This window comes from Octopus bimaculoides, chromosome 5 (assembly GCF_001194135.2).
Source record: "Octopus bimaculoides isolate UCB-OBI-ISO-001 chromosome 5, ASM119413v2, whole genome shotgun sequence".
In the NCBI taxonomy this organism is placed as follows: Eukaryota; Metazoa; Mollusca; class Cephalopoda; order Octopoda; family Octopodidae; genus Octopus; species Octopus bimaculoides.
Window position 1 is genome coordinate 60,820,127 of NC_068985.1, and position 13,985 is coordinate 60,834,111.

At 35.8% G+C, this 13,985-nt stretch overlaps 1 protein-coding gene across 6 annotated transcripts in view; it reads right to left on the reverse strand.

The window, feature by feature from the left end:
* LOC106869304 (pleckstrin homology-like domain family B member 1) overlaps positions 1–13,985 on the reverse strand; it is a 462,567-nt gene that overhangs the window by 45,236 nt on the left and 403,346 nt on the right. For all 6 annotated transcript variants that reach the window (XM_052967731.1, XM_052967733.1, XM_052967734.1 and 3 more), the window contains 2 exons: positions 9,006–9,192; positions 5,586–5,775 (listed from right to left, as the gene is read on the reverse strand). In XM_052967731.1, coding sequence (XP_052823691.1) covers positions 5,586–5,775; positions 9,006–9,192 — 377 coding nt within the window. The remainder of the gene's footprint in view (positions 1–5,585; positions 5,776–9,005; positions 9,193–13,985) is intronic.

Here is a 13,985-nt window from a genome sequence, read left to right on the forward strand (position 1 = left end):
TATATATATATATAAATATATTATATATATATAAATATATAGGTGCAGGAGTGGCTGTGTGGTAAGTAGCTTGCTTACCAACAACATGGTTCCGGGTTCAGTCCCACTGCGTGGCATTTTGGGCAACATGGACAACAGACATTAAATGATGATGATGTTGTATGAATACACACACACACACACATATTGTAAGGTCATAATTATATTACAATATCAGTATAGAAGGCCAATTACTTTTAGTTTCAAACCCAGGTGACAACCTAGGTTATTTTCAGGCTCCATGGGATGTCTATTTTGGAGTAATCAGGTGACAGTTGTTTCCCTGAAGATAACCTGGGCTGTCACTTGAATTTGAAACTAATTGTAGTTACCCCCTCTTCCTGGAATTATTTATAACATTTATGAACCTTCAATAAAATCCAATTTTATACCCACAATATATAAAAGTCCTTTTTATTTTTCACTTTATCAGGATCAGTACACAAACATATACCTGTGGATAGGGTAGACCCAGGAACATGGGATGAAGTGATGAGAAAGGCTCTTCAGATGCTGGGCCTTACTAAAGAAATGACAAGGGATCAGGAGATGTGGTGATTTGCTCTTCTTGATAAGACATGTCAAGCTAAGTAAAATCACTATCTTCTACACATACAGGCATGGTCTTTGAGGCACTGGTGCCTCATAAAAAGCACTCGTGCCAGTATTGTGTTAGTGCACTTATGCCAGTGCTGTGTAGAGACATGAATGCCGGAAGCATGTGAAAAGTACTCAGCCAACCCTATTAAGTGGTTGGCATTAGAAAGAGCATCCAACCATAGAACCTACGCTACAACAGACAGTTGGAATGTCAAACTGTCCAACCTATGCCAGCATGGAAAGTTGATGTTAAACAATGATGATGATGATGATACATACACTCATACATATTATCATCACTGTCATTATTATCTAATGTGTACTTTTCAACAACTGCATGGATAGGACAAAACTTGCTGGGGTGGATTTTTTTTTTGGGGGGGGGTCAAAAACTTTTCCTGTATATATATACATATCTCATTCTGTATATCTCAACTTGAAATTTTGGTATTTACTCATTTCTAAATGAACATAAAGGAACAAAATTGTCAAGAAAATGCTGAACTCTACAGGCTGTAATGTACCTGAGCACTATGCAATAAGCTCATTCTTATTATGTCATAAATTGGTAACCTGGCAGAATCGTTATTGCACTGAACAAAATGCTTAGCAGCATTCCTTCTGGCCTTTTACATTCTGTGTTCAAATGCCACTGAGATTGATTTTGTCTTTCACCCATTCAGGGTTGATAAAATAAGTACCAGACAAGTACTGGGGTCAAGGTAATTGACTTTCACCTCCACTCAAAATTGCTGAATTATTTTTATTTCAATCTCTTTTGGTGTTGGTCATCTGTGACATACAACCTACTTAGCTGATAGTATCATATCAGCTATATCCAGGTAATAGTCTATGTTTGGTCACTAAAGGCCTAGCTGTATATAGTGATGTGGTACAGCTCACTGCTGTCAGGAACAGCAGTCAGGTACTGTATCATAGACAAGCATGCAGTGCAGAGTTCAAATCCAGGGATGAGCCTGGATAACAAATAAACCAGAAAATACTATAGTGTATCTCACTGTTAATGTCAATCTGAAGACAATGTATTGAATCTCTGCCAGCCTAAAAGATAAATGGCTATGATAATAATGAAGAAGAATCTAACAGAGAGACTGTAACAATAATTATTGTATTGTTTAAACCAAAAGAGTATACATGTGTTTGTTCTTTATAAGCATTAAGGAGTAAGCACTGAGGAATCATAATAACAACTTAAAACTCTGTGAGAAAGAGAAAGAGAGAGAGAGAGAGAGAGAGAGAGAGAAAGAGAGAGAGAGAGAGAGAGAGAGATAGAGAGTGTGTGTGTGTGTGATGAGAATATCAGACATGAATCATTGAATGCAGCAACTGTGGCAACAGTAGTAAAAGAAATATTAGCCAGGTAACTTCAACATGATTTTAAACAATAGAATCTTTGATCAAAGATATAGATTAATGGGGGGGGGGAGACAGACAGACAGACAGACAGAGTATCTGAATTGTTGTTGTAGCTTTAATTATTGTTGTTTTTGTTCTTAGTCTTTCTTCTTCAGTCTTTTTTCTTGTTACTTTCTTTTCACTGCACAGACAAGCATGGTCTCCAATAACAACAAAGCAAAAGAAAAACTTTAACTCTTCTCTGTGAGAGAGAGAGAAAGACAAAGTGTAGGTCTCAGTATATGAGTGTGTGAGAAAGAGTATGTGTGTATATATGGAAGTGAGTGACGGAGTGTTATGCACAGACATGCACACACACGAGATATGGATACATCTACATATGCATGCAAAAAAACCCACAAATACAAACAAGCATGCACACACACCACCACCTACACAAATCTCAAACAATCTATAAATATCTGCTAGAATTAAACAGTTTCATGTTGCATTGCAAAACCATTTTCTTTGGTTTCTTTTAATTTTTACCTAATTGTATGAGGTTATCAACACAGATGTGTTTGCAGCTGGAGATGAAGATTAGCTAAAACTAAACATTTGGTGATGTAATTTAATCAGTTGCATGTAAACAGTAATGAATTTGTTAATATTCAGAACTATATTTCATTATTTTAATAATCATAATCAAATAAAGCTAAATGATGTACTGCAGGATAAAGGGAGTTTCATGACAACCAATAAATGAAGTTTCAATTCAAACAACATCCATCAATATTACTAGAGCTTTGTTTGTCTTTCAATTGGAAATTTTTTCAAATAGAAAACTTTTCCTTGTCTACAATAATGCCAACCTGCTTGCTATTATTTCTAACAACACGTACACATGTAGATAAAACTACTTTGTGTTCTATCATTTTCCCATATGTAGATGTCATCCACACAAAAACCTAGACATTCACTAGCTACATGTACAAGGATCTTCAGAAGACCCTTCGATATAGACATAACAATATGGTTACACTCAACACTACAAAGACTAAATCACTACAGCAGTGTTTCTCAAACAGTGCATCACAAGATGCATTTAGGTGCAATGTGGATTTTTAAAAAAGTAATTTAAGTCATTAAAAAATCCATGTTAATCCTTGAGCATCTTGGAAAATATTATATTTTTACATCATCATTTAACATCCACTTTTCCATGTTTGTCTGGGTCAGATCTTTTACAGCCAGAAGCTCTTCCTATTACCAACCCTTATCTATTTTGACGTGCATTTCAAGTAAAATTTTTAAAGAAATTGGAAACAAATGACATTGTTTGTATGACAGTGAGGCTCATTTACATTTTTATGTTGCTTTTATTATCATCATCCTCATCACCATTTGATGTCAGTTATCCATGCTGGTATGACAGGAGCTGGCAAGCCAGAGAGCTGCACTAGACTCCATTTGTCTTTTTAGCATGGTTTCTATAGCAGGATGTCCTTCCTAATGCCAACCACTTTACAGAGTGTACTGGATGCTTTCTACGTCGCACCAACACAGTGCTTTATACACAGCAACTATCACATTATGTCAAGATATATACACACACACACATCTAAGATGGGTTCCTTAAAGTTTCTGTCTACCAAAAGGCTTTGATTGGCTCAGGTGCCTCCCAATAGGACTGAACCCAAAACCATGTGGTTGGGAAGTGAACTTCTATCATACATGCCTATACCTATGCATAGATATAATTATACACAAGCATAATTAATGAAATTAAGTAAATATTGATTTGGCAGTAATTTGTTATTTGATTTCCAGTGTACCATAAAGTCAAAGAGATTGTGAATCTCAGCTCTACAGTGTTGTACTTCCACAGTGTCTAGTCATAAACATCACAACGTAGACATCTCACAGTTGATAAAAACAATAAATCTGATAATATAATTATTTCTGTTGTTGTTTAATCCTTTAGCATTTAGATTACTCTGTCAAACGTAATATTTATACACATTGTTTTGAATTAATCATGCATTATCTTGTAACTTTGAGATATCAATGATGTGATTTTTTTGTTTTCAGAATGACATTGTAGGGTAGGTGTGAGAGGTTGCGTCTGGCCGGTTTGAACATAAAACAGGTAGAATATTTGGGCTGGATACATCTGGTTCCAACACTACAGGGTTAAACCCAAGTCAACTGTGACTGAGAAAACTGTGACCCAAAGTATTGTGATCATATCATCTTTTTATATCAGACATGGGATTCTAATGTTCCAGTGATCTTGTAATTCCTTCAAAAAGTTTTATAGCAAATAAGAGAAATCATAAATTTGTGATAGATTGCAAGAAGTTGGTTGCATATAAAAACTAAACAGGTAATGTTATAAATCCACTCTTATATACAATGTACATTCCTTAAAAGCAAAGAACACATTAAGCGAAGACACTTTTTGAATACAATCCATATTTTTAATTTAAATTGTGTGCAAAGATGAGGTCATGCACTCTATTGCATACCCTGACAACCTCTATCCCCTGAGAGAAATGTTGGACATAAGAAGCATTGGATGTGGCTCCTCATCCATACGCAGCCATGACCATACCAGTGTGACTGCACTGGTATGGTCATGTGCTGCATATGGATGAGGAGAGTTGTGTGAAGAAGTGCCACTCCTAGACAGTAGAAGGAACCCGTGGTAGAGGTAGACCCAGGAAGACATGGGATGAGGTGGTGAAGCATGACCTTCAAACGTTGGGCCTCACAGAGGCAATGATGAAAGACCAAAACCTCTGGAGATGTGCTGTGATTTTAGAACACTCAGCAAGGAAAGTAAGATCACAGCTGTAGCCTATGCCAGTGTCGCATAGCCAGCCCACTCAAAAGTACCTTTGGATCGTAGGGCAACATACCGTGCTTGAGGAGACCTATGGAGTGAAGTACATCATCAGCATCAAAATCAAATCAAACCACAATCAAATAGAAATTGTAGTTGTGGTTGATGCCAGCACTGCCTGACTGGCTCCCCGTGCTAGCAGCACATAAAAAGTACCATCCAAATGTGGTCGATGCAAATCTTCTTGCCCCAACTGGCTCCTGTGCCGGTGGCACGTAAAAACACCATCCAAACGTGGTCAATGCCAACACCCTCTGGCCCGTGTCGGTGGTATGTAAAAAGCACCCACTACACTCTCGGAGTGGTTGGAATTAGGAAGGGCATCCAGCTGTAGAAACCATGCCAAATCAAATTGGAGCCTGGTGCAGCCTCCTGGCTTCCCAGACCCCAGTCGAACCATCCAACCCATGTCAGCATGGAAAACGGACGTTAAACAATGATGATGATGATGATGATGTAACAGCTGGAGGGAGAGCTGTTCCAACATTAGGCCACTACTCATTATAGTGGAGTAGATGGAGCAATATGCAATAAAGAGCCTTGCTCAAGGACACAACACACACCACATAATTGAAGTTAAGACCTTATGATTGTAAGTCTGACACCCTAGCCTCTAGGTCATGTGCCTTCACACCAGGAAATGTAATATAAAAGAGACAACTTGGGAATGAATAGGATTTCTTACCTGGTCTCTTTCTCTGAAGGTGTTTCACAGCTGCTAGCTATACTGGAATCTTCTGACTCTAAAGAGTTGAAACTTTTGCAGTTAGCTTCTCTTAGCTTGCGTTCTTCCCACTGAGCACGGCCCTCGTCTGCTGCTCGCCGCTTCAGTTCTTCAATCCGTTGTCGTTCCTGCTCCACCACAATATTGTGAGCTAAAAATAAATGGAACAGAAGTTGTTATTCAGATTTAACATCACAAGAGAGGAGACTACAAAGAACTACCACAATGACTATACATTATTGCAATAAAACTCTTTCAAACAGATTGACAGAAAATATTTTGAATATTTATAATTCACTTAAAAAACAAGACACATATATACAATTACATTAGAGTTATATTATTGTTAATAATGTCCTATTATCTTTGACAGAGTGTAAATGAAATGAAAAATAAAACATCTTAATAAAGCTGTCATTAAACCACATCACATGGGATTGACTAAATGTTGATGAAAAACTAGCATTGCTTTAATGTTGAGGTCTGTGGTTAGCACTTTGATAAATAAGGTTGCTACTAATATACTCCACATCTTCCTTATATTATATGCAACTCCACTATATTAAATACCACAGTGCCACTATGATATAGACCACACCTCCACAATATTATTTTACCACACAACATCACTATATTACATACCACACTTCCACAATATTATACACAATGCCTTCACACTTCCACTATATCATATACCACACTCCCATTATAATATACTCTACACTATATTATAAACTATACCTTCCCTATATTACCCACCACATCTTCACTATAATTTAAAGCTTCCAATACTTAGGTTCATCTGTTTCCCCAGGTCCTACTACACATTCCCATATTTTCCCTTGCAATAACAGAAACTCACTACCAACAACAATTGCTTAGCTCAATTTTCCAAATCACACAGATTATGAAGCTGAAATGGTTAAGGTTCTCTCTTTCCCTTCCTCTGACTAACAGAAATAAAAAAATGACCAAACAAAGATTTAATAGAAAGATTATTTTATCAAAGACAAATGATGATTCCCACATCTGATTTGCATGCCTATTTTTCTTTGAGACTTATTCAAATTTTTCACAGAATTCAAGCTTGTCACTAACAAAGTGACTAGGTTCATTTGTTGGAGTCAAGAATAGTTCCAGAGATCTGTAAATAAGTATGTCAGCATGGGCATATAGGAAGCTGCATATGTGATATATTTAAACCCATGCAACAGGTGTGCTCTGTATATGCTATATACACACAAGGTTGTGTGCATATATTCAGTCCAGGAACCTTAAAAAGAGAATCCCAGGAATATTTTAGAACTCTTTGTGGTAACACTAATTGATTGGATTTGGAGAATGCGAATAATTTGTTTTGATTTTTTTTTCTTGGGAGAAACTCAGCATTTCTAGGCTTTTATGCAATTTGTTCCATAACCCACTCTACAAATAAAAATTTATAACCTGGACATAAGAGTTATAAGTTACTCATAAGTTCATTATAAATACTTTCTTTCCAAAAAAAATATATATATATAAAACAAAGCAGGAAGTTGGAAAATTTATTGGTATTATCTATTCACCATTATACGTGTTTCATTTGCTAATAAGAATTACTAAGTTTTACATGTTAGATAAACATGTAAGAAATTTCCAATAAGAAATTCCTTACATGTTTATCTAACATGTAAATCTTTATAATTCCTATTAGCAAATAAAACATGTGAAATGGTGAATAAATAATACCAAAAATATTTTCCGACTTTGTATTTTGTCATATAATAATTCTGCAAACAATATTTCCAGAATTTTTGGACTCTAATACATACCTTATGTCAATGCAACAATGACATCATTTACATATTGGATATTAATACTGGTAAGCAGATGTACTTCAAGAGGATACAGCTTGAATTTGATCCTACCTACATTATGTGTGTGTGTGCCAGTGTACAGACATGTTTGCGCGTATTTATAAATACAAATACGATATTGTGATTAAGATGCATCTATTCCCACAAATATTTGGAATGATATCTATTTATACACTTTTTCATTTATTTATGTATATGTTTACATCAGTTAATATTTGTGTAGTCGATGTATATATAAGTATGGATGATGTTTAAACAGATGAATGATCTTTCTGATTTGGCGGACACCATTTGTTTTCTAACGAAACACTTTCAAACTTGGGACACTGGTAGAATGTGTCATATAAAACATCTTTTACTCTTAGTGTTGTTGAGAAAAGTTTATATTTTTAAAGTTATTTCATGTTAAAGTTGTCGTATTTCGGTAATTTCAACCAATCACTGATGTCTATTGTGGATTGTCAACAACATGTTGTGGCGGTGTAATGTAATGGGATCTTTTCCCTTGAATAAAATTAGTGCCGTTGTTTGTCAATAACAACTATCGGTGGTACTATTATTTATGACATTGTTCATGCGTTTGTACTGGTTTTAGCTTTAGAGTTTTAGGGTTAGGGAGTTAGGGTTAGGGGATCTTTCTGATTTGGTGGACACCATTTTTTAGAGTTAGGATTAGGGTTATGAGTATTTTTGCCAAATTTGGTGAAAATCTGTTCAATACACTGCCACAAATTTTTCACGAAATTTGGCAAAAATACTAATAACCCTAACACTAACCCTAAAACTCTAAAACCCTAAAGCTAAAACCAATACAAACGCACAAACGATGTCATAAATAACAGTACCGCCGATAGTTGTTGTTGACAAATAACGGCACTAATTTTATTCAAGGGAAAAGATCCCATTACACCGCCACAACGTGTTGTTGACAATCCACAGCAGTAATTGTTTTCACCTCAATAGACGTCACTGATTGGTTGAAATTACCGAAATACGACAACTTTCAAAAATGAAATAACTTCGAATATAAAAATTTTTCTCTGTTCTATAAGACAAAATATACAAGTATACAAAGTTTTAAAGTGTTTCAGTAGAAAACACACTAAATAAAAACTAAATAAAAAATGGTGTTCACCAAATCAGAAAGATCCCAGATGAATTGTTAATGCACTGTACTTTTGGCATAATTCAAAGGAAACATTTGCACATCGCCATATACATATATTTGCACATAACCATATACATATATTAATGAGGTCACAGACCGTATATTTGAGATTTAATTTGTAAACTTAGTTACAACCAAACTTTTAATAAACATTCATTAAGTTTCCCTGTGACAGTACATCACATGTTTAAACCAAAGAGATCTCAGCAACCAGGATGGAAAGACAGAAGCAATTAGCTTTTGTTTTTGTTAAAGTTTCATCTTAGATGACACAGCCAAAACTAGATCAGGTGTGTGTGCATGTGTGGGTGTGGTGGTGTGGGTGATATATAAAGTGAAAATGGAAAATATACATACATGGTTTCTCTAAGGATAGTCCTGGCCAGCTCTTGTTAGAATCTATTGTTGGAGAAATTGGTTTCTTATTGTTCCATCTGGGAATGGAGTTAGTTAGGTGAGAGGGAGCCAAAGGGTTAACTCCACCTGCACCACCTTCACTCGACTCAGGCATTGTTCGACGTGCTGAGACCAGATCAACTTTATCCTAAAACAAGGACAAGACAGAGTTTATAACATAAAATTAATGAGATATTTTAATTAAGTCTGACAGACTTAACCAAAGAGTGAAAGTTATGACATTAAAGGAATAGAAACCGGTCCAGTGAAAAGTTTAGTATACATAGAACACACGTATTATTCAACAGCTCCATTCGCACATATCATAGCTCACTAACAAGCATAGCTCCTCTCACACTTCTAGCTCATTAATAAACATAATTCTATACGTAATAACATAAGTCCACTCACATGAAGTTAAGCATAATAAACATAGCTCCACTAATACAACACACACAAGCCTAACTCCACACAGTCAAACCTAGCTCTACTTACTTCACTCACTCTAAACCTAGCTTCACTTATACTCATCACCATAACATAAGGTAACATCAATGTTGTTTTTAGAGTCACACCAAAGACTTCTTTTCTATTTTTCTCAAGGTTTAAAAAGGACTCATTTCTTTCCAGATTATTTTTCACAGATAATTTTCATTCAGATCAATTCTAGTATAAAAATAATCTGTTTTATTGAAATACATTGCTCTTTGTCTGCAACACTATGCATAATTTGGAATTTATGAGCTCTAATACAACTAACACTAACACACATATACTATATTTAATACAACCTAAAACACACACACTTTTATATTTTACATATTTTAGTCATTCAACTGTGGCCATGCTGGTGCACTGGCTTGAAGGGTCCAAGCTGAATGATTTGATGCCAGTACCTACTGTTTTAAAACCTGGTACTTATTCTAAGTTATGAGGATCACCAGTTGTCAGGCAGTGGAAGAAGACAAACACACACATAGATGAATACCTATGCATCTATAATACCTATACATACAAATATAATACACATACACACACAGAACAGACTTCTTTTAGTTTCAGTCTACTGAATCTACACACACGTCTTTGATTGGTCTGATTCTACTTTGATTTAGTAGAACACACTTTCCCAAAGTGCCATGCAGTGTGTCTGAATCCAGGACCATGTGGTTGGAAAGCAAACTTCTTACCACATATGTCTGCATCTCTCTCTCTCTCTCTCTCTCTCTCTCTCTCTCTCTCTCTCTATATATATATATATATATATATATACAGGTGTATATATGTGGGTGGGTGGGTGTGAGAGAGAGTCGTTATATGCACTGGGTAATGTGGTCAAAAGAGTTTGCCACTGCATAAAATTCATATTGTCTCCACAACAGAAATTCTATAATAGAAATTTTAAATAACTTTACTGGTATTAAAACAAAATTAGTCACATCACTCACACACTTACACACATACCCACACACACAACTCCATAAGTTGAAGAGACAGAAATACAAAAAGGCAGACATCAAACAGTTACCTGCAAAATAAGAAACAAAAACAAAATTACACACACACATATATGAAACTGTGAAAGTAAAGTAAGCTTGAAACATTGGTGAATTGGCGTTTGCTGTTTTCTAATATAGACTTACCCACAAGACAAGGTGCAGTACAGTAAAAAGCAGGTGAACTTGCAAAATGTTCCAGTCTTCAAGAGAAGACTTTGAAGTTAATCACTAGTCTGTATGGGAGACACTTCATATTAACTTACAACAAATAGAGAGAAAATCTTAATAAATTGGAGAAATTATATTTTTAAAAATTTCCTTATACCTAGAGTTTAATTAGTATGTGTGTGTGTGTGAACTGTGAACACACACACATACTTATATGCACACTTTTATATTTACACACATGCATATGTACACACATGTATATGTATACAATATATTTCATGAGTGTATTCTCTGTGAAGTGGTTAGTTGACATTAGGAAGGGCATTCAGTCATATAAACCATGGACATAGGTTTTCTACTCATTAGATCCCATCAAATCATTTAATCCACATTTGCATAGAGGTTGGAAGTTAAATGATATGTATGTGAATGAATTACACAAATTAGCCAAGCAGCAGAAATAAGAAATACAAAGTCCAAAACATTGGACAATTCCAGTTGGTAAAATTAGTTTCAATATGCTGGTCAAAACACAACAGACTAGGGCATTACCATCCTTGTGTCTGCTTTTCCTGCTGGCAAGGGTTGGATGGTTTGACAGAATTCAGTTGGTTGGAGGACCACATCTTGCTCCTGCGCCTCATTTTTGGCAAGGTTTCTCCTACTAGATGTTCTTCTTAATGCTACTTTACTGAATGTACTGCATGCTTTTCTCATGGAACCAGCACTAGTGAGGTTGCCATGTAACTTGCAAGACTGAAAAGCTTCATTAATTAGGAGTATAGTAGAAAGGGAAGCAGCTGTTTGTGAAGTGTCGAGGAGTTTAAAGTATCATAGAAAAGAAAAGAACACATTTGTTGTTGCAGAGAAGTAAATGGCTACTCTGCATTAATAATGGTGACTGGGAGTAACTGGAGTAGAGCTGGAAAGAGAAATAAAGAGTGTAGTGATGAGGTGTCAGAGTGTGCCCTCAATGTACAAAATAATGGATTGAAGAGTGTGAAACTATAAAATCAGGAAGTGTGGGGAGGCAATGATTGCAAAAGTGTGTGCAGTGAGATCTAGGTGCGAATGTAGTGAGTATTGGGGAGGGGTCAGTGGTAGATGATATGACTTAAGATATAAGGTATAGTTGTCAGTAAGAAGTGGTGCACATATCCTTTGTAGAATATATTTCTTTAAAAGGAAAATCAAAAGACTTATTGCTTGTTTCTACAGACAGGGACCAACAACAGGTCAAGCTGGACATAGACCACATCTGTCTCATTGGTTTGAGAGAAGAGTGTAAAGGTCATTTGATATTCTCTTGTTTGTTGTCTCATTAACCACTTAATTGAAATGTACTTAATTAAATGTAATAAATTTAGTTTTCCTCTGTCTACTTGATTCTGCAGGTTTAATCTATCACAATGTAGCTTAAATTGTTCTCTGTCTCTGAGACACACCAAGTGATGGACTATAACAATTCAGGTGAATACAACAATGAAAATAATGACTAATATTACACATATTGCTCATATTAATGTGTAAGACGAAGGTGTTAGAAAGCAGAAAGTACTCACACATCCTTGTAGTTGTATTGAAAACAGCAGAATAACTTTCTATATAATGAAGATTTCATGATAACAGCAATACAGTAGTTGTTATAATAGTTTCATTGATAATAATAATAATAATAATAATGATAATAATAATAATAATAATAATAATAATAATAATAATAATAATAATAATAATACCACAGTCATTCAGTATGGTGCTGGAATTCTAAAGTAGACAGAGGATGAACTAAAGAAGTTGGGCAGGAAGACAAGAAAGCTCCTAACAATGCATGGAGCCCATCATCCATGTGCAGGCACTGATTGCCTATACATGAAGAGAGAAATGGAGGAAGGGTACTGATAAGTGTGGAAGACTATGCATATTGAACTTGGGAATGTGCTGAGGGTATATACCCCAAAAAGAGGAAACCTTGTTAAGGGCAGTTAGAGATGAGAACAGATTGAAATCAGGAAAAAGGAAAAGAAAACAAAATGAACAAGATGGACATGAAGAAACAGTATGCAACAAGGAACCACACAGTCAATTCCATGTAATCAGAACTGATGTTGCTGGAAAACATAAGTAGGACTGGTTGAAGAGGGGAACACTGAAAAAAGAGTCTGAGAACACAATACTGCCAGAGCAAGACCAAACTTTGGTCACAAATTGGAGGGTCAACCTTAGAAATAAATAAGTGTCTCCACTGTACTAAATCTGTAATAGAGATGATGAAACCATTGCCTGTATTGTGAATGAACATCCTCAACTTATCCAAAACCAAAATAAGTTGTGGCAACACAATGAAGTAGTGAAAGTGCTACATTGGAAACTTTGTGAAAAATGGGGATTAGAGAGAAGCAAGATGTGGTATGAGCACAAACCAGAGAGAGGCGATGTCAGAGACCTGCAAAATTCTGTAGGATTTCCCAATCCAAACAAACCAGGTACTAGAGTACAACAAGCCAGACCTAGTGGTGGTGGAAAAAGTGAACCACATGTGCTGTATAACTGATGTTGTGTGCCCCTTTGACACATGAATAGTGAAGAAGGAAGACAAAAAAATAAACAAATACAACCCTCTTAAATATGAGATAGTTTGAGTGAGGAAAAGGTGAAGATAGTGTTAATTATTGTTGGGTCTTTGTGCACAGTATCAGAAGGCATGAAGAGGAACAAAAAAGAAATCAGAATAAAGTGCCGATAGAACTGTTACAAAAAGTTTGCCCCCATGGACATGGTCAGAATCATCAGGAAAAATATTAGATAGTTGGAAAGAACAGATAACATGGTACCATAGGCTGCAGGTAGCAAGCCCACAATGCATGCAAGACTCCAGGAGTTCCAACAAAACCACCAATAGAAGAGAAAAAACGACCAAAAACTATGTGTACTCCATCCCATGCAGGTAGGTTATACAAAGGCGAAACATGCTGCCCCCTCAAAATAAGGGAAGAGGAACATTGCAAAGCTGTGACATGAGGATATATTGATAAATCGGGTATAGCTGATCATGTATGGAAAAATGGAGACCACCTCCCCCTGTGGGATGAAGTTAAAATAATAGACAGAGAACACCACTGGAAAATACAAAAACTGAAAGAAGCAGCACAGATGCTAGGACACAACAACCTCCTAAGCAGACGAGTGCAGATATGAATAGCATATGGGAACTGGTATTAAGGAAGGATAGGAAAATATTAGATTTATAAGCCCTAAAATTCACTCCATAATT